The following is a 24,217-nucleotide window of genomic DNA, read 5'->3' as shown; positions in this document are numbered from 1 at the left end:
TTTATTTGCCTATTTTATAATTAATGTTGAATTCCTTTTATTCCACATTAAAAAAAAACATTTAATCATAAAATATAGTGCCAGCCAAAGCATCCATCAGCTGTTGCACGATAACCAATAACAAGAGTCACACCCACACCATCGTGTGGCGAACATCGAAACTTCAAAAAATCATAAGTAGAGGAGCATCTATACTTAATATGCATAACATTGCTGTGTCCCAAATATTATGATGCCTGAAATGGGGGATTATGTATAAAAAGTGCTGTTATTCTACATGGTCAAACTGAAAGGTATACAATAATCTGGAATGCGCACTTTACTCACATAAGAATTGCTTGATTACAAATTTAAAACTGTGAAGCACAGGAGCAAATAAAGGGAAAAAGTGTCTTGGTCCCAAACATTATGGAGGGGACTGTAGTTTATATTCGATTGTGTTTGTGACAACAAACCATTGGGAAATATCATAAAATGTTCTTTGGATAAATTATTTCTATGTAAGCAGTATTCCCAGTCTTTAGCACTTAAATGTATAGGTTTGTTGTGCACTAGTTTCATTTGATTAGAGGGTTACATAGTTTGACACAAAAGATTTGATACAATGGCTTTTTTATTTCCATTAACAGAAATAAGTAAATGGTGAGGTGGGGTTGTGGGGGAGGGGGTCAAAACATTAGGCCCTTTCATGCCACGTAAAAGGGGAAGGATGATCGGTGGAGCGCAGCACTCTGCTACCTGGCTTGAATCTACAGCCACTGTTGCAATTGGTTAGGTGTGGGCTGATGTTGTCTCCGGAGGTGCTAAGAAACGCTGCTCGACATGAATGTAGTGCAGGAGCAGCCTTTTAGGGCTGCTTCATGAAAGGTAAATTCCATGTTTCCCATCCATGTTATATCCGGACTCCATGTGGAGGCCTGGCATGAAAGGGCCTATTATTGCAACAACATCTGTGCTTGGGGTGGGAAAAATCCTTGTGTAGCGTCTTGGAGAAAATCAGACATTGGTTTCCCATAAGCAATTGAAGAACTTGTTTGACTAGTCTGGATTATGCAAATTTCCACATAAGAATGATATGTAAATGATTCCCATGTAATTCACCACCAAGTCTTGAATTAATTATAGAATTTGCTATAATAAAATCTGTAACTTGTTAATGACTTGTTGACTTGAGTATACACTGTGTCTTGAATTTTATCTCCTGTTTTAAAACAGATTTGTAGTTTCATGAAGCAGGAATTGTGCTGGCCTCAGGAGAAGGAACTTCCAATCTATCAGTTAATTCATGATAGGTACAGTTATAAACTGATTTCCAGTTGTCCCTTGATAAGAACTACACTGCACAAATGCCAGATTTTAGATACTGGGGTTATTTATTTCTCTAATAATTTCCAATGGATGTCAATGTATCATCTACACAGGGTGGTGGATTTACAATGTGGCTTCTTTTAAAAAAAAACATTCTTAAAATTAAAAAGAATACTCTTGTTATATGTAGCCCTTTTATAATAAGTATTGCAGTTATATGAATGAATTTAGGCTCCTTTCGGTCTTGCTTTGAACAATGAAAGTTAAACCAATAAAAGGGAAAATTAATGTCAAGAAATAGGACTCAATTACATTTGTTTATATGCACCAATTACATGATTGTTTGTACAAGCAATCATTTAGAGTCAATTAGCAGATATAGGGCAATTTTCTGAAGCTTTTGGATAATGGGAGTAGGCATTATTATTAATAGTTGTCCATTCAGAGCCAGTTCTCCAGTGCATGACGTCCTGTTTAGCGGAAACTGCCAAAATGTTTGGCCTGGAAGTCAGCCTGAAGAAAACTGAAGAAAACACCGAGCCTTTTCGTGCCTTTTCCTCACTGCCACCCTCCGTCGGCATGTAACGCAGCAATTGGGTTCAGGTGAATTCGGGTCAGACATCTTGGGGCTGGAATTGGATCTGGTAGCGGTCAGTTCCCCACCATGACTACCAGCCCCCCCACATCTCCATCGGGCACACAGAACTCAAAACGGTCAACCAGTTTACCTACCTCGACTGTACCATTTCATCTGATGCAAGGATCGACAAAGAGATAGACAACAGATTCACCAAGGCAAATAGCACCTTTGGAAGACTACACAAAAGAGTCTGGAAAAACAACCACCAGAAGACACACACAAAGATCAGTGTGTACAGAGCCGTTGTCATACCCACGCTCCTGTTCGGCTCCGAATCCTGCGTCCTCTACCGGCATCACCTACAGCTCCTAGAACGCTTCCATCAGCGCTGTCTCTGCTCCATCCTCAACATTCATTGGAATGACTTCATCACCAACATCGAAGTACTCGAGCTGGCAGAGTCTGCAAGCATCGAATTCACGCTGCTGAAGACCCAACTGCTCTGGGTGGGTCACATCTCCAGAATGGAGGACCATCGCCTTCCCAAGATCATGTTATATGGCGAGCTCTCCACTGGCCACTGAGACAGAGGTGCACTAAAGAAGAGGTACAAGGACTGCTTAAAGAAATCTCTTGGTGCCTGCCACATTGACCACCGCCAGTGGACTGATATCGCCTCCAACTGTGCATCTTGGCGCCTCACAGTTTGGCAGGCACCAACCTCCTTTGAAGAAGACCGCAGAGCCCACCTCACTGACAAAAGACAAAGGAGGAAAAACCCAACACCCAACCCCAACCAACCAATTTTCCCTTGCAACCGCTGCAACCGTGCCTGCCTGTCCCGCATCGGATTTGTCAGTCACCAACGAGCCTGCAGCAGACGTAGACATACCCCTCCATAAATCTTCGTCCGCGAAGCCAAGCCAAAGAAGCTCTTGATATTTCCAAACCTTGTGCTTGCAACTTGTAGATATTAATGATGACAAACTTTGTAAAGCCTCATTGTTCAGTGGACAGCAAAGGGTAAGTTCTATTTGCAGTCAATGGAAAATTATTTCTCTTCCCTGAAATTTGATTAATAAGAATGATTGTTTACATAATTTAATATAAAGGTGTCCATGTGGGATTGATCGGCTTTTCGTAACTAAGCAACTGTAGTTTTGTTTTGATATGTCCAGTGTTTAGCATGCAAGCAATATTAAGTTACCTGGAAGCTTTCAATATTTGATTAAAGAGTTACATTTGTATGTTGCTTTTCCTGTCTCTTTCAACATTTTCCCATGTGCTTCATAGTCAGTGAAATACCTTTGAAGTGTGATTGTTGTGTGATAAAATTGGAAACCTGGCAGTTAACTTGCACACAGCAATCTCATAAAAACACCACAAAATCAATTTGTCATTGTTGAGCAGGGGATATTTATTTTCCCAAACAGCAAGATTATTCATCAATTTATTTGCCCCCTTCAGCCGGTTCCATTGATCAATATGATCATGGCTGATCTGACCTTGGCCTCAGCTCTACTTTCCTGCCTGTTACTCTTCAGCCTTTATTCCCCTATTGTCCATAACTGTATCTCTAGCATGAATTTATTCAATGATCACATTTCTGACAGCTGACTGACCTCGAGGAGAAGAAATTCTTCCTCATTCGCATTTTAAACAAGCAAACTGTGGTTGCCAAGCCACTGCAAGTAAAAGAAACACGCTGAGTCGAGCGGAGTTTCAGTTCAACTGCTTTACTATTCAAAATCGCGCACTTTAGAGACCCGCGCTTGTCCCAGCAATCCCTACACCCTGCGGGGCGGAAGTGAGATCAGCTTTGCCCCACACTGAGAGTCCCTGTGAATGTCACTGGTTGTGGACTCGCCTGCAACTGCTGGAGCCGGTTCACTTGCCACCACATGACCGCCACATCCCCTAAAACTGGTGCTAGGAGACGCAGTAACAGTAACCTGTACACTGTCCATTTTACGTGGCCGGCTTCGTCTCCTAGCGCGTGGCACTACATCTGGTCATTCAATGTCCAGGTGCGCCAGTTTGAGATGGCCAATGGTAAAAGTCTCCTCCTGGCCCAGTATCCAGAACACAGGTTGTCCCATTGTGGCACACCACCCTGAAGGGTCCTTCGAACGGCCACTGCAGGGATAGACTGTGTGCTCCTCGGCGAATGAAAATGTACTCACCCTTCTTCAGGTCCTTGGGCATGAAGGAGAGTCCTGTTCTGTGGTGGGACGTTGGTACCAGGACCAATGTCCCAAGTCTCTCCCGGAACTTGGTCAGGTCCTCCGTTTGGCCACAGAGAGCGGGCAAAAATTCATGGGGCATTGTGAGTGGGGAGCTCGGCTGATGATGCTGACACGTCTTCCTTGGGTGATGTGCTGATGCCCTGACGCACCCAAGGGAGCTCGTCTACCCAGACTGGCCCTTAGAGGCATGCTCTCAGGGCTGATTTCAGCTGCCCGTGGAAATGTTCCAGCAGGCCATTTGATTGTGGATGTTATGCCATCATCCTATGGAGCTAGGTTCCGAGGAGCTGCGCCAGCGTGGACCATTGAGTCAAGGTACACTGCAACCTCCTGTCCAGGCAACCTTTTTGGCTTTTTTGGACATCAAGCCAAAAATGGGGGTGCCTGATCTGAGCCACTGAGGTAGGGGAAGGTAGTCTTCAACCCATACTGTCCATCTGCCTTTAGAAGATAGAAACCTCATTAGTAATACTGAAAGGGACCCTCCAGAATTGATAGAAGCGACCGTTAGCCTCAAATGCCGTATATGGACAGTCCTCAGAACAGATTGGCAGCTGGTGATAAGCAGCTTTCAGGTCGATGGTTGAATAGACCTAATATTGAGCAATATCATTCACTATGTCCAAAATTCAAGGGAGGGGGCGTATGCGACCAGGAGAATGTACCGATTAATAGTTTGTCTATAGTCAATTATTAGGCTGGACTTGTTTTCCATTTATACTACTCCCACTCTCCACGGGCTGGTGCGAGGTTCAGTGATACCTTCATCAAGCAGACATTGCATCTCAAACTTTATAAAATCTCAGTCTGTTGTACTGTTCCTCCTGCTCTTGGTAGCAATGGGTTTGGAGTCTGAGGACAGATTCTTTAACGGGGTGGGGGGGGGGGGTTGATATTCAGTGTGGAGAGGCTGCAAATGTGTTCTGATTTTAGGGGCCCTCTGTTCTGAACCTTTATAGGGGGGAGGGGACCAGAATACTCTAAGGTCACACTTTCAAGGTGTAACAGGAAGTCCAGACCCAACAACACCAGAGCACACAATTCATCAAGTATATACAAGCAAAATTTATAGAATTCCCCCCTTCAAACAACAGATATACTACACAATGTTGTTGAACACATGTCGAATGCAAATGAGACATGAGAAATATGTGGTAATTGGAAGGATACATTTTTAGGTTGTATTTTTGCACAGTCCATGAGTCAATGAAGCTTTCAGTAGAGCCTGTGTCGATTAGGCATTTAGTGGAATGTCTGTTTAACTTCACAGTCACTATGGAGTTGCTGAGATGGTGAGATCTGTCCTGATCTAGGACCATCGAGGTTAGTTCCCTGAAGATTCCATGCTTCTCACTCGAGTGGCCCCTCCATCCTGGGTTGCCCTGCGTGGGTAAGAAGGCATTAAACTCGTGGCGTAGCAAGATGGCCACCCTCTTTCCTCCTCCGGCAATGATAGTGCCAAGTTTGAATTTGGGTTGCGGCAAGATGGACACCAAGCCTTTTCATGCCATTTCCTCACCGCCACCCTCCGTCGGCGTGTAACGCAGCAATTGGGTTCAGGTGAATTCAGGGCAGACATCTTGGGGCTGGAATTGGATCTGGGAGTGGTCAGGCTGTGGACTTCCCTGGCTTCCCCTCACACAACAAACCCTCGCCCAATGTCCTTTCTTGCCACAGCTTGCCACATACTGAGCCTTTAGCCAGGCAACGAGATCAGGGATGCTGGCTCTTGGAGCAGTGAAAGCACTCCCTAGCAAGGGAAACGGAAGCCATTAGGGCAGGGGTAGCGGAAGCAGCTGGCCCTTGGAAGGGGTCACCTAGGTGAGTGAGCTCACTGGCTTAGAGGTCGTCGTTCTTGAGCTTGGCCTGTTACAGCGATTTGGCCAGCTCGACATAGCTAGCCAGGTCCTTCTTACCTGCCTCATGTACCTCATGCAGCTAGAGTGTCCTGGATCTGTTCTTCCTCACGAATGCGGCCCGTAGCCACTTCATACCTGTACTTCTTGGCAAGTGTCCACAGATCCATCAGGTAGTTATCGAAGTTCTCTCCTGGCCACTGGCAATGTAAAGTGAGTCGGTCCCCCCCCAGGACATCGTTCTGAAACTTCAGGTACCGAGCCTTCAACACCTTGATGGCAGCATCATATGTAGAGCAGTCCCTGATGATTGCGTACCCTTTCGTCCCTACCCTTGAAACAAGTGCGGACCTCCTGAGTTCTTTGATGTGGAAGACGTCTCTGGTCGTGTTCAGGTAGGCCTGGAAGCAGTCTAGCCAGTATGTGAACTCCTCAGTCGCGTTGGGAGACAGAGGGTCTATCAGTAGCATACCTGGCTTGAGTAGTGCTTCCAGCTTTTGGAAATAAGCTAATAAAATTGTAGCGTGAATAAAACCTCTCATGACTGGACAAATGCTTTTATTAGCTTATAACTAAGGGTAGGGTCTCACGGTAGTCTTCAGAAGGGTTCTGGGTTTAGGCGGGAAACCAGGGTCATATGTGAACAGATGGGGCGAAGCTGGGAGGTGGGGCCAGCCGTCAGCACAACACCCTACCAGTGAATCCCAGTTCACTGCAAACCAGTGGTAAAAGTTAACCATCCCAACAAATTCCTGCAGACCTTTGACTGTGTTGGCCCTGGTGAATTGATGAATGGCTTCCATTTCTACCAGCAGAGGAATAACTCTTTGACGGTCAATCCGGAGTCAATGGTGGGCAGGCTGAACTGGCATTTGGTGAGGTTAATTGCCAAGCCATAGTCACTGAGGCAGCAGCAGAGCAGGTGCAGGTGGGCCAGATGTTCCAGTCTGGAATGGCTGGCTACCAGGATGTCATCTAGGTAGATAAACAGAAAGTCCAGATCCCACCCTATATGAGGTGCTGGAAGGCCTGTGCTGCATTTTTGAGGCTGAGCGGCATCGGAAGGAATTCAAATAGGCCAAACAAAGTAATGATGGCCGCCTTTGGAATACCATTTGGATGGATAGGGACTTGATGATATCCTTGAACCAGGACAATCTTTGAAAAAATGTAGGCCCCATGGAGGTTGGCCATGAATGCCTGGATGTGCGAGACCGAATATCTAATGGAGGTAGTTGCATCATTCAGCCTCCTGTAGTCACCACATGCCCTCCAATCTCCCATGGATTTGGGCACCATGTGGAGTGGGGAGACCCATGGGCTGTCTGAACGTTGCACGGTCCCCATTTCCTCCATTTTGTTAAACTCCTCTTTTGCAAGTCAGAGCTTGTCTGATAGTAACCTGCAGGCCCGGGCATGCAGGGGGTATCCGTGTGTGGGAATTAGGTGCATCACACCGTGTTTGGGGGCTATTCTGGAAAATTACGGCATGATGATGGATGAAAACTCCGACAATACCCTGGCAAACTTGTTGTCCGAATATATGACAGAGCCCAGGTGCAGAGCCAGCAATTTGGCCTTGCCGAGGGTGAAGGTCTAGAATGTCTTTTCATCAACCATCCATTGTCCCTTCTGATCCATGAGCAAACAATGTTCTCGGAGGAAGTCTGCACCCAGCAATGGTTGTGCTACCGCAGCCAGCGTAAACATTCACGTGAAGCGGCTAGAACAGAATTGCAAGGGGATAGTCCGCCTGCCGTAGGTGCTGATGGTGCTGCTTTTGGCTGCTGTGAGCTCCGGTCTGGCCCTTCTAATTGGGATTCATGGATCGAGAGGGGAAGGATGCTGATTTCTTCTCCTGTGTCTGCCAGAAATCTGCACCTGGAGTATCTGTCCCAGATGTAAAGGAGGCTGTCATGAGCATCAGTGATGGCTGGCCCTTTCATTTCCCTGCAATGAGCATGGAGGTTGGCACCATTGAGCCCCAGATCCCCTCCTTTGATGGGAAGAACACCAAGACTCAGAAATGGTGTCATCTCTTGGTGTGGGCATTGTAGGTTTTGCCACTGGGATGTGGAGTGGCTGGGCCTTCGGCCACGACACAGCACTAAACCTGATGCTAGCTCTGCCATTTAGCTTGGTGTGCCACAGAACATCCGCACGAGTAGCCACCTTCCACAGGTCAGAGAAGTTCTCATTTCCTAGTAGGGGGCAGGTGTCCTCTGGCATCTGCTCCAAAAAGGTCTGTTCTGTTGGAAGAGTAGACACAGCTTATGGCATCTGTGGTGCCAGCATATCACTCATCAGGGCTGACGGCACGTGGTTGCCCAGGCCATCCACATGTACAAACCGCCTGGCCTGTTCATGGTGTGAGAGGCTGAATGTGCCAACCAACAGTTCCTTGAGTGTTTCATACCTGCCAGCCTCTGGGGGCTGCTGCAGGAAGTCAATTACTTGGCCCATCGTTTCCTGGTTGAGAGCAGCCATCATGTAGTAGTATCTGGTCTCATTGGAGTCAATCTTCCTGAGCAGAACTGGGTCTCTTCTTGTTGAAACCAGATGAGGGGATGAGTGGTCCAGAAAGCTGGCAGTTTAAGTGAAACTGCATACTGCAGAACTGAATCATTCGCGTTGTCCATGTCAATTGTGTCGTTTGGGGTCACCAATGTGGCTGCCAAGCCACTGCAAGCAAAAGAAACACACTGATTCGAGTGGAATTTCAGTTCAACTGCTTCACTCATTCAAAATTGCATGCTTTGAGACCCGTGCTTGCCACCCATGCGGCAAGTGAAGCGGCTCCAGTAGTCACGGGAAAGTCCACAGCCAGCAGTATTCACAAGGACTCAGCCCAGAAGGCGATGTCACTTCTGGCCCGTAGGGCGCAAGGGTCACCGGGGCTCTAAAGCACGCGATTTTGAATTAGTGAAGCTGTTGAACTGAAAATCTGCTCCACTCAGTGTGTTTCTTTTGCTTGAGGTGGCTTGGCAGCCACAAATCATTGATTCTGAAACTTTTCCTTATTTTTCTGGATTCCCCCAGAACCTATACGCTCATCCTGACAATCCCACTCTGGATCTTAAAAGCTTTAATAAGATTCACTCTCAATTTTCTAAACTCCTTTGAGTACACTTCCACTCTGATTCCATTCAATTCTATGACATAGAATGTAATACTGCTAATTCACAGATCAAAGGAGCCGCATTTGATTCTCACCTTGAGTGCTGCCTCTGTGGAGTTTGCACAATCTACTTATAGCACCCATCCCCCCATTTTGGATTATTTCTGCTTTTCTCCCGCATCTCATAAGCATGGTGAACTGGCTAGAGAAGAGTGCCCCGAGTTTTGGTGGGTAGTAGGAGAATCAGATTGATATGTGAGAGAGCAATCATGGATGCTCTTGCCAGTGATGATCTTTTTCCTGGAATGAATTTCAAAGGTGGTATTGGTGTCTGCAGTGAACAGACTCTCCACCAAAGTTTCACTGATTTGTACTCTTGCACATCAGTCAAGCTAGAGTACCATGGGAAATGAAGATTCATATCTCTATTGATAGTCCATAGAAGCTAGGCCTTAAACTTAAATCATTGCTTATAATTTCCAGTGAATGGCTTCTGTGTTCCTATTATTGGATAACATAGTACAGATGGAACAGCTATGACGCAATAGCATTGGGAAAGTTTATGTTCTGCTTCATGTGTTAATAATCCAATTTGTTTTGACAAGCTGACTGTTCCAACACAAGAGCTCAAGTGGAAGAAAATATAGGCTCGTTGATAGAGCGTGTAAACTGCTTATTGGAAGTGACCCAAAATTTCAAAATTAGAAGGTAAGCTGTGCAGAGCATTTGAATGTAATTCACAGGGCAGGAAACACATGGAGTTTTGTGGAACTCCAGTTTTACAACCTATCTAACATCCTGACCACAGTGGAGAATAAAATTGGACAAGTTATCAACACGTGTTGCAACTTCTCAATAGCTATGTTAGTTTAAATGGTCCCTGAATCTCCATTTGCCCTCAGGTATGTTGTTTCATTGATGTAAGCAAGAGTAGGCCTTATGGCTCCTCCAACCTGATCCACAACTCACTAAGATCATGGGGCATAGATTTAAGGTGAGAGAGGAAAGATTTTAATAAGGGACCTTTTCCAAGGGTAGTTGGTATATGGAAGGAGCTGCTAGAGGAAATGATAGAGGTGGGTACAATTATAATGTTTAAAAGAAATTCAGACAGTGCATGGATATGGGCTGAATGCAGGCAAATGGGAGTGGCTTGGGTAGACAACTTGAGCAGGATGGGTTGAAGGTTTGTTTCTGAAATATAAAACTCTATGGTGTTGGTCATAGTTCACTTTCTTGCCTGCTCCCATTAACCATATAACCATATAACCACTTACAGCACAGAACAGGCCAGTTCGGCCTTACTAGTCCATGCCGTAACAAATCCCCACCCTCCTAGTCCCACTGACCAGCACCCGGTCCATACCCCTCCAGTCCTCTCCTCTCCATGTAACTATCCAGTCTATCCTTAAATGTAACCAATGATCCCGCCTCAACCACATCTGCCGGAAGCTCATTCCACATCCCTACCACCCTTTGCGTAACGAAATTTCCCCTCATGTTCCCCTTATAATTCTCCCCCTTCAACCTGAAACCATACCCTCTAGTTTGAATCTCCCCCACTCTGAATTGAAAAAGCCTATCCACATTTACTCTGTCTGTCCCTTTTAAAATCTTAAACACCTCTATCAAGTCCCCCCTCAATCTTCTATGCTCCAGAGAAAAAAGCCCTAGTCTGCACAACCTTCCCCTGTAACTCAAACCTTGAAATCCTGTCAACATTCTCGTGAACCTTCTCTGCACTCTCTCTATTTTGTTTATATCTTTCCTATAATTTGGTGACCAAAACTGTACACAGTACTCCAAATTTGGCCTCACCAATACCTTGTACAATTTCATCATAACCTCCCTACTCTTGATTCTACCATTGATTCTCTTATAGTCCACAGGGGTGTCCATCTTGGCCACGAATATATTCAATGATTCAACATTGCAGCATTTGAGGTAAATAATTGTAAAGGTACATGATTGAAATCCAGAGGTTTCAAATCTTTATCATCATTATCTATTGGGTTGTCACCATTGACGGAAATGAGTAGCACAAATGAAAATTATTCAAGACATTTACATGCCCCACAGGGTCCCCTGTGAATCATCTCTGATTAAACATTTTGTTTTTTCATGAGGAAACAAATTCTATTCATCTACCCTCTTCCTCATGTAGCCAGAGCCATTTTTTATTTTAGAATCAGCAGACAGCTAATCATCCTGATATGTATTTAAATTTAGCATTAAAAGAAGTCCTTCAAGTAATTTATAACGTAGTTCTGAAAAGAATGAACGGTGCTCAGAATACATATCCCAGTAATACTTTTAGCTCCCTCTAAGCCTTGGATGCTAAAATTAGGAAGTGAAAATACCCTGAGTTCAAGAATATTTAGCAATGACTGCCAATACAATATAAACTCTAAATCTGCTTGAGCTGTCATTAGAATTATTTCAGGCAGTGGGAAAAGAAGTTTGCGATTCATGGCCATTTGTTAAATTTAGATATCTTGAACCAAATAGCTTATTTTTCATTTTTTAAATCCTCGCATTCTGTGCAGATCAGATTTGAAAGTCCAGAGGTCATTTTCACAGAGCCAATAGAATCTGCAATAATTATATTATGTGAGGTGAACTCAAGGTGAAATATGATCATGGTGATGTAAAAGTGCAAATTTAAACATCACAAGTTTTATAAGATTGAGTTTTTAGAGACACAGTGACCATATCTGGTACTGAGTGCTTAATTGTACTGAATTATTGCATTAACATCAGATAAATGTTGGTAGAAGTCACAATGAAATATACAATGCTTTGGTAGAATAATAGTTCATAGATTTATTTTTAGGAATCACTGTATTTAAGATTCAACTGTCATAGTTCCAGCTGCCAGCACTCACTGGCCCCTTTGCCCATTTCTAATTGGCCTGGTATCCAAGCCTTGTTTCCCAGCCTTGTATTACCAGATAGTCCATGGGTTTGGCAGCCATTTGTGTCATTAGCATTAGAGACCGGTGGGAGGCATGTCTGTGCCTTTCTCACATCTTTTAAACAATGATAAGCCCTTAAAGACCAGTGGGCCTGTGAAACTGCAGGAAAGTATGAGCAAGAAGGCAGAAATTTTAAAATGGGAAATAGCATATTTTGAAGAGATAAAAATGTATCATCTATTTCAAGGAGATGCAAAGCTGTACATACATTGAATTTAAAATAGTTGCAGTGTGTGACTGTGGAGGAACAACAATATGTGAAAGGGTCAGGGCTTAGAGTTCCAACTATTGTAATGTATTTCTTCCTGCAAATATCTATTCAACATTTACTGATATATCATGGATTATCATATTTTAAATGGATGATCTATTGTAATACTGCACAAAATAATGCATCTAATCTAAATCATGGAAACAGAGTTTCAGAAAGATAAACAAGCATATTGATAACAGTGTGTGCGTGTGTGAGAGAGAGAGAAAGGATTTTTTTTTCTAAAAGGGACTTCTTAAACTGCAGGTCGAGGAATGTCTAGAGAATGGTTTGGTATCAGATAATCAATGGATACTCAGACTATCACCAGTTACACTGATTTTGTGGGAGTACCAAACTTAAATGCTAACAATTCCATCATTTTTTTAAGATGGTGTGTTTGTTCTTCATTCTGTGAAATCCATTTATTTCATTGCACAGCAATCAAGTTTTTAAATAGATCCACAGAGGAGTCTGAAAATCTAAAATTGTTTTAATTTTTAAAAAAATTTAAATTTAGACGTACAGCCCAGTAACAGGCCCTATTGGCACTTGACCATGTCATCCAATTGCACCCATTGACCTACAACTCCACTACATTTTTGAAGGGTGGGAGGAAACCGGAGCACCTGGAGGAAACCCATACAGGTATGGGGAGAATGTACAAAGTGCCAGATTCGAATCCCAGTTGCTAGCACTGTAATACCATTGCACTAACCACTACTCTAACCATGCTATTTACCAAGGTGTCAGAAGGCAATTTGTGTACATTTTTAATGCTCTCAATATTTAAAATTCCTTAAATTTTCCTGCCAATTTTGGCATTTGCCATTTAGTTTGCAACCCATGAAAATAACAATAACCCGGGAAATAATTTCAATTTTTTTTTTAATATCAGTATACTGCCAGCACATAATTTAGAAGAACCATTTCAACCTGCTTTCTTGTAGCTTGGTCACCAGGGATGTGTGATGTCAAGAAGGATCTGTGATAGTAAAGGAAATATTGTCGAGGCAAATTCACAAGATCAGAAGTTGGGTAAAATACAATAAGGACTCGTCTCCTAACTCCCCAACTTCTTTCCTCTTGCCCAGATTTTCATCACTCCAACCTTTAAATTCATCATCATCCAGGCCAACATTTTCCACTTGGTTGGTACTCAGTCTTCCATCCTAAATTTTCCACTGGTTAATGGGTCAGTATCCACAAGAAACAGCACAACAACTTGCTGAAACCACTTCTCAGCATGTCTCGAATGTTGACCAAGACAGGCAGGGTAGCATGCCATGGAATCATGGCCCACGTTACTTCTGTCTTCTTCCAAGGGTACCTTAGAAATATGTGGTCATTCTTCACTTTTGTTGGGTCAGAAACTGGATACCTCAAGAGCAGTATGTGAATATCCTCACTGCGAGGACTGCAGTAGCCTAAGGAGGTCTTCCAGCAACAAATTCAGATGGGCAATTATGAATGGAGAATTTGTGCTGGCCTTGCTAGGCTCAATCATAAACAATGTCTAAAATAGAAAGAGTGTTTGAGCTCTAATATAAATATTGCGCTCCATTTTCCAGATAACTTAGGGTTAAGCTTTCAAGAATGAACCTCTTACTTCCAGCTCAATCACCTGGACTTTTTTTAGGAATATAGTCAGCCAAAATAATTAAAAATATCCTGCCTCAAAGCAGAGGCACAAGACACTGCAGATGCTGAAACCTGTAGCAAAAAAAACCCCAAATCCTGGAGCAACACAGTGGGTTAAATAGCAACTTGAGGGAAAAGAATGGTCAATATTTCAGGTTGAGAAGCAAATTGGATCAGTGTTCGAAGCAAATTGAAGTCCCTTCATTAGCAGACTGTGTCACAGAAAAGATTACAAATACTTTTCTATGCGACAAATTGAAAGTGTTCTGTCTTTATTGTTCTTCATAGAGGAATAAACATCATGTAAAAATTCCTTAAATTTTCCTGCCAATTTTGGCATTTGTCATTTAGTTTGCAATCCATGAAAATAAAGCACCTGCCATGTGAAATAACATGAATAAATATATTAATGTTTCTAATTATTTTTAAACTTTATGTAATACTTTTAAAATGTTTTGATCACAGAACACTGCAGAAACACAGACCTATCATCTGATTTAGGCACACAAGCACATCATTCAGTTTGTTATGCCGAAAGCAGTCTTTTATTTAGTCCTTGACTCTCATATTCATAATCACATAAACTTATTCAATGATTTTTCTCCGTGACAAAATAAAATATTCAGCACCTGAACATGAAAACCAAAACAGCCAAAAGAAAGCCATGACATTCATACAGCAAGTGGCTGAGGAGAAAAGATAGACTTTGGTGTGGTTTTGATCTATATTTTAATGAACTTAAAAGCAGAATATTCTTTTAACTGAAATGTTATCTTGAATTTCCAATCTGTCCACTATTATCCCTTTAATTCTATTCCTACAATTAATATCAACAGCAGACACAATATGCTCCATAAAATCATTTATATTTTGTAACCATTGTGCAGCAGTTGAGAAATTTAGTGTTAGAAAGATTAATTATATATATATAAACATTTTTTTTTTAAGTTGCATATTTGCCTGGTTTTCTTTTTCCACTTAAAATTATGCTTTCATGATGTTTGATTTTGAAAGTAAATTCTGATAAGAGATAATAATGAAAGTTATAGTTTCATCGAAAGAATTCTTGTGTCCTAAGAAAACATTTTTGAGGGTAAATGAGTGGGATTTAAAAATGTGTACAAAGGAACATTAGTGTAGATGAAATGTGAAAGGAGCCATATTTGAACAGAAATGTAAACGGAAACTGACTTTAGTTGTCACACATTCTAGGGTTATGTATGGGGTTGTTGTTAAGTAGAAAAAATCCCACAGAATATCTAAACCAACCTTTAGGAAGTTGCACCACACATTTTCCTCAAAGGCATTGTCAAGGATTCTCCTCTCCCTGCACCTTTAACTTAATTGAAGTAAAACACTTAGTATAGATTCCAAGTCATGTTGAAATCTGTGAGAAACTTGGCACATGAAAAACAAAAGTTTATTCCATTTTTTGGTATATAATCTCAAACACACATTGCACATGTCAAAAATGAAATACAGTCCATACTACCAGGAAATAGCAAAATGTGAAAAGAACACCTTGCACATTTTGTTACAACTTTTACTCAACAAGCAATAAATACATTGAATTTTCACAAATCATATTTACAGGAAAAGAAGTTTTAATAGTTGAATACTATCCTATTTTCCAGCATTAAGAAATTCAAAAATTCAATACTGCAAGATAATTATGTCATAAGAATTTTATATGATTATTATAATAGCCTTTTTTTAATATAAAATATAGAAAACATGAAACTAATATATCATTAGGTCAGTGAGCCTAAACCCTGAGGGAATGTAAGAAGATTTCATTCTTCACCAGTTGAAGTTACACCAAACATAAAGATTGGAATTGATCAGCTGTATAATAATATTGGCACAAGTGAATGAGTGTACAGTAATCAGGATATTAATTCATCCACATGACAGAGACCACCGTTCGGTTTAATTAGAATCTATTATTGCACCTACCTTCACTGCCTGACAGTCTGTGGGATTATATCAGTAGGTGGTGTGAAAGACCATAATTGCAATATTTGCAAGTCTCTTATTTCATTGGGCAGAGACTCCCTTCTAACATAAACAATTGGGAAGTAACAAAATAATGGTTGATGATGAAAGTTAAGTTCCAGTGAAGACTGAACTAGATCTCCCACTAAAGTGAAATTAGAAAGTTTATGATCACTGAAATCCTCATCACTTTCAGGCAATTTTGATTTTCTTTAGGCATTTGTTTCTCCTGCTTTCACACCAATGATTTCAATGTCATGAAAACTCTTTCCGTTTGCAAATTCACTGCTGGGCTCATGACTATACAAGTTCCCATGTACTTCGGTGATAGAAGTTCCAGTGCAAGAGGTAGAGCGTAAGCCTTCTGAGTGGGTCAGACTATTCCCAAACTGAATGTTGTACTGCATCCAGTGGCGTCTTAAAATACCTTGCACCTATGATAAGAATAAAAGGGATTTGTCATTTGTTCAACCTCGTCATTTGTAATTTTTATAGAATAAATGCAAATGTTGATAAGCTAGGCTTCAAATTAGAACAGACCCTTTGAATTTTACTCACAGCCAACGGTCATATTTGAACATTATTTTTTTAATATTATGAATTATTTCATCATGACCAAATAATGGAATAATTCACTTTGGCAAAATGCAGGGATGTTAACAATCAATCACGATCCCATGACTAAATGTATTTAGACCAGGCGATGAATGACCAAGTTATCTCCATTAAGCCTCTGATAAAACCAGTTTTTCATTTCTTTTCATTTGTCCACTGGTAGAAAACATAGGCTTTTGTTTCTTTAAAATGAACCTCATATTTTGTCAAAAATCAATTTTTTAGGTTTGAACAGTTTTATGAAAAAAATGAAATCTTCTTTCTTCAAATCTGCAATCTAATCCCTGATAGATTTAAACATTTCCAGGATTTATTCAACCAGATGTTTTGATTTAATAATTAATTTTTTAAAAATGTATGTTATAATTGTGTGTGATAACATCACGATTATAAAGCAAAGAGGTCTTTGTTTCCTCCGGAAATACATTTTGATTCAGGTTTATGTAATAATGTTTCATGGGTTACTTCTGACATTTGTAAGGAGGCTACTACCCATTTTATAATTTTTGACATTTTTTTCAATTTTTTTTAAAATACGGAGACACAGAATAGTGACCTACATGCCAGTGATGTCCAAATATATCAATTAACACACAAAGGCTGAGAGGAAACCTGAGCACCCATGTAGACATGAGGAGAACATACAAACTCATTACAGACAGTGGCTGATTCAAACCTGGGTCATTGGAACTATAATTGTGGTGTGTTAACTACTATCCTAACCATGTCGCCCATCAATGGAATATTTTAATATTCCTGTGTGTGGTTGGCTTTATCAAATAACCTACAGCATTCACTGCATGAGAGAGCACATCACAACAACCATGGTTTATCCACAGAAGATGCTTAGTTACTCCTAACCAATACAGATTTTCCACAAGTTCCATATTGCCTGGATTCGCCTTAGCTCCAGGAAGCTGCCTTCAAAAATTTTTACAGATTGTAAAAGTTGGATAGCATTATGAAGGGACTGATATACAGAATTTGTGAAAGGAAGAAACTTTACATGCCCAAAAGGTCTTGCCTCAAATAACTTGGCAGAAATGACATTTAATACAGTAGAATACATCAAATTACACTACCTCTCCATTGAAGAAGCAGAATATCGTTGCAACCAATAAACCCTAAGAAAAGAAATAACATGAGTAAAATATCATGTAGTTGCCATATAGTAACTGAACAGGCTGAATTTTTAGCTTGGCTCACACACTACGAATAGTTTGCAGATTGGCATATTTCCCCAATACATGGCACAGGTGGGACAGAACTTACTCACCCACATTTTGTATAGAAAGCAGTTCCAAATGAGATCTTTCAATGGACATCACAGCATTTTCATCATCGGAATGTTGGATAGAGCAGGATGAGCTCAGTATGCAAGGTGACCAAAGCAGGTCGCCGAAAACGCAATGTTCAACGTGAGTTTGTTATCATGTACACAATCACAATGGACAGAGGCCCTGAAGTTCTGACTTGCTGCAGCCTAACAGGTACTTAAGATGCTCTAACTATAATAGTGAAACTTCAAATGACCACAAGTGCAAGAAAAATAGATTTTAAAATATCAATGGATAGGTTAATATATAGTCACAGTTGTAGTTATAACAAGAAAATAAAAGTGGTGTTTCAGCAGTAGAGATAGATCTTTTGGTGGTTCTGTGGTAGTTTCTTGTTGAGGTTAGTGTAGTACAGGGAGGTTCAGGAACCTGTTGGATAAAACCAGCTTTGAATGGAGGTGCAGTACATTGTGCCTGAAAGGAGCAGTGAGAAGAGTTAGTGACCAGGGTAGTGTTGGTAGTCCTCAGGAGACAGCACACATAGATGTTTTCAAAGGTCGGGAGATCAATACCCTGTGATGGACTTGAACTTTACCGCTTGCTCCAAACTTTTGAGTTCCTGGAAATTCAAGTTTACAAATGAGGCTGTGATGAAACCAGTTAGTGTACTTTCCACAAGTGCATTTGTAGAAGTTCAATGGTATTGGGACAACATGCTAAATATCCTCAGACTTCTTAGAAACAAGAGGCATTGGTGAGCTTTTTTCAAGGTTGCTTTGACCTGAGGTCCTCCTATATGTTGACACTGGGAAGTTCAAATTCAAGTTTATATCATCCAATTGTACAAGTACAACCTGACAAAACAGCATTCTCCAGTCCTCAAAGTCAAAGCATGCAAGTTCACGTTCAGACATAACACTGCTCTATAATACACAAGTATTACACACTAATAGACAGAGAAACAGTACTCTAATTACAACTATATATAATGGGTGTATGCAACTGCAGCCCCCACCCGTACCAGCCTGCATCACTCCAGCATCACCCACAGTTCACAACCTGGATTGGACTCTTCCCTGTCAGTCTACTGGGGTCACCTGTGACTTGCTACCTGGAATGGAGGTCAGGGATGCCTTCAGAGAACAAAGAGGGCCATCTGCTCCACATGGTGGGCTTTATGCTGTAACCAGCTAGAGGGGCTGGCTCAGGAGCGCACACGTAACCTGTGAGGACCAATGGGGTCTGGAGGGGCAGGCCCAGGTACACCCACATGACCAAATTCATGGTAGCCTTACATTTGGGTGGATCTAATGTTTGATTGGCAGGTGAGGTAAATTCTGACCTGTTTCCTGCCGGAAAGGTCAGGTGACCTTCCGTACAACACCACTCACTGCTATCCTTTCAATCAAGACATGCGGTTGGTTCCTCAGCCTCTCCTTCCAAAAACCCACAATAAGCTCCATGGTCTTTCTGAGGTTGAAAGCAATTTATTGTTCTGACACCACACAATTAGATTCCCTGTTTCCATCCTATATTCTGACTCATCATTTCCCATTATTCAGCCAACAATGGTGTTATCATCAACTAATTTCTAGATAGCCTTGGAACCATAACTGGCTAAGCAATCATAAATGTATAGGGAAGAGAGCAACCAATTAAGCACATCCCCTTTAGATGCCCCAATGCTGCTAGTCGGTGAGGAACAGGTGATGTTTCTGATTACTCTAATTGGGGTCTGCCAATTAGGGAGTACCATAACCTCGAGTTATTAATTTTACTGCTACGATGGTGTTAAACACCATGCTGCAGTCTGTGAGCAATAGCCTGATGTAGGATTTTTTTCTGGTCCAGGTGTCCTAATGCAGAGTGAAGGGCCAGCAAGATGGCATCTGCTGTTGATCAGTTATGACAATAGGTGATTTGAAGTATGTCCAGGTCGTTCCTGAGACAAGAGTTGATTTGCTCCATAACCAACCTCTCAAAGCACTTCAATATCACAAGCAAGACCGAAAGAGAGGATAGTAACTGGTCTTACATAGAAAGAAATTACTGTTATTTGTGCAAAAGAATGTCCATGAAGGTGTAAGGCAACCTGCAACATTCCCCTGCAGAATACAAGGCATGAAGTTCCCTAAGCATTCCATCAGAGTGTGAGAATCCTGTTTGGGTGCGGGACGGAAATTGTTCCTCCCAAGACCGCAAGAAACTGCAGAGGATTGTGAATGTGGCTGAGGTCATCATACATCCCCCTCCCCTTCACTGACTCCATCTTTAGCACTCGCTGCCTTGGAAAAGCAGCCAACATATTAAAAGTCTCACCCCTCCATGGCTCTGCAACCCTTTCCCATCAGTGTGAGATCATGCACCCCACCAGATTCAAGGACAGTTTCCTTCCTGCTGTTATCAGACTCCGAATCAACCACAAAATAGTGAGGTTATGGTGCTTTGTCCCTTAACAAATGATCTCTCTCTGTAACTCAGCAAATTTGCATTTTTTTTTAACTACATCTTATTTATTGTACAATATATGAGAAACCCACTGGTCTGTTTGCAAAACAACCTCTATCACTCCATCGTTACACATATTTAGTTTAGTTTCTTTTATATAGTACAGTGGTTCTCAACCTTTTCCTTTTCACTCACATACCCCTTTAAGTATTCCCTATGCCGTAGGTGCTCTGTGATTAGTAAGGGATTGCTTAAGGTGGTATGTGGTTGGAAAGAAAAAGTTTTAAACCACTGTTTTAATCATCCCTAATTGACTCATTATGTGCATGGTTTCATAACTCCAAAGGAAATGGGCCAATGACAATTTTTCTCTAGCAAAATATTTCAATAATAATTGGGTCTACAGCAGTGATTCTAAACCTTCCCTTCCCATTCACATATCACCTTAAACAATCCCTTCCTAATCACAGAGCACTGATGGCATAGGGATTACTTAAAGTGGTATGTGAATGGAAAGGAAAAGGTTGAGAACCACTGATACAGACATTTAAAACAACTTACATTGACCAAAGTGATGTACAGATCATAAATTACATCTTAACTTAAGCATATATTTAAAATGCAGTATAAAAAACATATCTTAGGTTCAGAATTGTATAGACAACATGGTAATAATCAATAACCACCTCAAAACGCTTGTGAGTAAAAATACAACATCAGCCTGGATTTAAAAGAGTTAAAGAAAGGGGCTGTTTTAATGGAGGGAGCAATATTGTTCAACAATTTGGGGGATGCTATTATGAAGCCACAATCCTCCAAGTTTGCGATTTGAGCGCAGATCAACCAAGCACCCTGAATTGGCCGATATGATGGACCTTGAAGTGGAGTAGGGCATTAGGAGATCGGTGATGCAAAAGGGGGCTAATCCATTAATGGCCTTGTAAACAAACAGGAGAACTTCAAAATCTATCCTGAGCTGCACTGGCAACCAGTGAAGGGAGGCGAGAATTGATGCAATATGCTCCCTTTTCTCGGCTCCTGTCAGGAACCTGGCTCCAGCATTCTGCACACGTTGCAGATGGGATAACAGCGACTGATTAATTCCTGCATGTAGAGAATTAGCGTAGTCTATACAAGAAAACGAGGATGTAGATAACTTTCTCGAGGTCTTTCAGTGCCAGGAATGATTTGATTTTGGCAATAGTACGGAGCTGGAAAAAGCTAACTTTTACTACTGGATTGACTTGTTTGTCAAACCTGAAGGTGGAATTGAATATCACACCAAGGGATTTGATGTATGGTTTAATGAGGGTGGCTAAGTTGCCAAGGGTATTGGAGACGATTTTGTTAGAGTTGGGGGGGAGGGGGGCAAATAGGATGATCTCAGATTTGCCTTCGTTTAGCTGCAGGAAGTTTTGAGCCTCCCAGCACTTTATGTCCTCAATACAGTCGCTGAGGCCAGTTATCTTTGCTTGGGTGTTGGGCTTCAAGGGGAGATAGAGCTGAGTGTCATCGGCATAGCAGTGGAAGGAGATGCCGTGTTTTTGGATGATATGGCTGAGGGGAAGTATGTTCAAGGAGAAGAGAATAGACCCAGAATAGGCCCAGAATAGACCCTTGAGGGAGCCCGCAGGAAAGGGTAACAGAGGAGGATGAAAATTTGCCCACATTCACTGAGAAAGTCCTATCATTAAGATAAGATTTAAACCAGTTCAGGGCTGCGCCGTCGACTGTGACCCTCTGATGGAGGCGATCTATTAAAATAGCACCATCCACAGTATCGAACTCTGTAACTAATGTGACAATAGACATGCTTGAACTTGAATATAATGACATTCCTACTAAATGACACTTAGCAAAACATTTATCAACATAAAAGCACTGAGTACAAACTGCCACCAATAAACTCAATAGATAAAATAGTTACAGATTAACATTATTTCAAATAAACTCAATCAAAACAAGTCCTTCCCAGAACGATGTCTTTCAATTCTTTAATAAATTGTGTGCATTGTCAAAGTGAAGGAGATCTTACTTACGTAGGATGTAAGTTTCAAATTACCACATTGTTAACACACCCATTATCAGAAACCTTTACGACTATCTTTACACAAAATAGATTTTAAAACTATTTGCTAAAAATTATCCTAGAAATGAAGAGTTTATTCAGTTATTCTTTAGGAAATGCAATGGTCATTGATTAATTCCCTTATATATAGTTTTTTGTACATTGCTAAGTTTGGAATCCACATCCTCAAATGGCGATTGGGTCCATCGCTGACACAAATAGGAAGAGTAAAAGTCAAAGTTGTTTGCTTAAAATTCAAATTCCATCAGATGTTGCAAACATGCAGAATAACAAAGACAAGCAATGCGCTCTGCTTTGAAACTGGCTTCACCAGCAGCTGTTATGTGTTTAGTGCTCTTGACCAAGGATACATTCCCTCCCCCCACCACCCAACCCCACCCCAGAGAACCTCACATTGGTCTAAAATGCTGTTACGCTCCTCTGAAAATTTAATGAATTTTCCAGATATTTACTCATTCCTTAACTAAGCATGGGACAAATTTCAGACGTTCCCTACCTGATAATGCATTAAAATATGCATCACATAGTCATATATTTCTTCAGTTGTTCGTCCCTCCGGCTTCCACGGGACCAGAACAAACTGGATCCCGAGCAGTGGAACTAATATCAGGGTGGCCCTCACAGCTTTCATGTACAGGTTGGATTCTGTTCGGTGTGTGACTTTTAATTTGGTTATAAGGACTCGAACGATGTTCAGTAAGAAAAACAGGTTTACCTAGAGAAACAAAGAAATTATTGTTGGGAGCCTTCAGGTGTAAATGTTTTCTTTGTAATTGAACTATCTGCATAACATGTTCTGCCTTCCTTTTCATCAGATGTGTATAAATATCGTGCACTTACCCATCATTCGAACTTACCAGCAAGGCAGCACAAATAGGACCATGAATGATGTATAGCAGATGAGTGTCAGAACTAATCCAGCAGCTGTGTGTAAGAGGTTCAATTTAAAAAGTAAGTAGATTCTTATTTTTAATCAAAGTGTAAATATAATCTTTTGCTGTTTATCGACAAACAAGTCACTTACTTATCATTGTAATAAAAGCTTCTTGCTATTGCATGTATGGTAGCAGGAATGAGTGGGAAGCCTGCAAAATAGAGCATTAATTAGTCTAAGTGGTCAATGCATTCCAAAACGTAGCTGTTTGGCTGTAACGTAGATTATTTTCACTGATACCATTCTGTAAGGGTTGCAATAGACAGCCTGAGGTTTCCTTTGTGTAATGTAAAGTTAATAGAGCACTGTCTAATGCATTAACCTTCAGGATACAAAGAGAGTGTCTCCATAGAAACAACTAATGACCCATTTCCTTGAATGTTGCAAGGATACCAATAGAAATAATGAACACTTTGACGTGTTTGATTCCTGGTGCAACAGACAAGCTCAGAACCTAAAACAGTACAACATAGGAATGGGCCCTTCAGCCTATGGGTCTGCACCAAAAATCATGCCCAAATTAAACTTAAACTCTGCTGTTTTCTTGTGATACATGTCATTCTATTCCCTGCAAATTTATGGGTCTATCTAGAAGTCTCTTAAACATCACTGTTGATTCTGTTCCCATCAACAATCCAATCCAGACACCAACCACACTGTGCAAAAAAAACTTGCCCTGAACATCTTTTTTGAAAACTCCCCTCAGAAGTCTGCAAAACAGAAGTCCTCTAATATGTGACATTTTGACTCTCGGGGAACAATTTTGACTGTTCACTCTATCAACACATCTCATGATTTTATAAACCTCTATCAGGTTTCCTATCAGACTCCTACACTCCGGAAAAAAACAACCCAAGTTTGGCCAAACTTTCCCCATAGCTCATA

The 24,217-nt window shown here is 41.3% G+C and overlaps 1 protein-coding gene across 7 annotated transcripts in view; it reads right to left on the bottom strand.

Annotated features, from left to right (window-relative positions):
• Positions 1-15,372: 15,372 nt before the first annotated feature.
• LOC138761862 (calcitonin gene-related peptide type 1 receptor-like) overlaps positions 15,373-24,217 on the bottom strand; it is a 95,762-nt gene continuing 86,917 nt past the window's right edge. For all 7 annotated transcript variants that reach the window (XM_069934753.1, XM_069934756.1, XM_069934757.1 and 4 more), the window contains 5 exons: positions 23,423-23,483; positions 23,256-23,322; positions 22,895-23,113; positions 17,667-17,708; positions 15,373-16,403 (listed from right to left, as the gene is read on the bottom strand). In XM_069934753.1, coding sequence (XP_069790854.1) covers positions 16,182-16,403; positions 17,667-17,708; positions 22,895-23,113; positions 23,256-23,322; positions 23,423-23,483 — 611 coding nt within the window. In that variant the 3' untranslated portion in view covers positions 15,373-16,181. The remainder of the gene's footprint in view (positions 16,404-17,666; positions 17,709-22,894; positions 23,114-23,255; positions 23,323-23,422; positions 23,484-24,217) is intronic.

The sequence above is a fragment of the Narcine bancroftii genome, chromosome 4, assembly GCF_036971445.1.
Source record: "Narcine bancroftii isolate sNarBan1 chromosome 4, sNarBan1.hap1, whole genome shotgun sequence".
NCBI lineage: Eukaryota > Metazoa > Chordata > Chondrichthyes > Torpediniformes > Narcinidae > Narcine > Narcine bancroftii.
The sequence above is the reverse complement of the archived record's forward strand: the minus strand, read 5'-3'. Positions and strand labels throughout refer to the sequence as shown.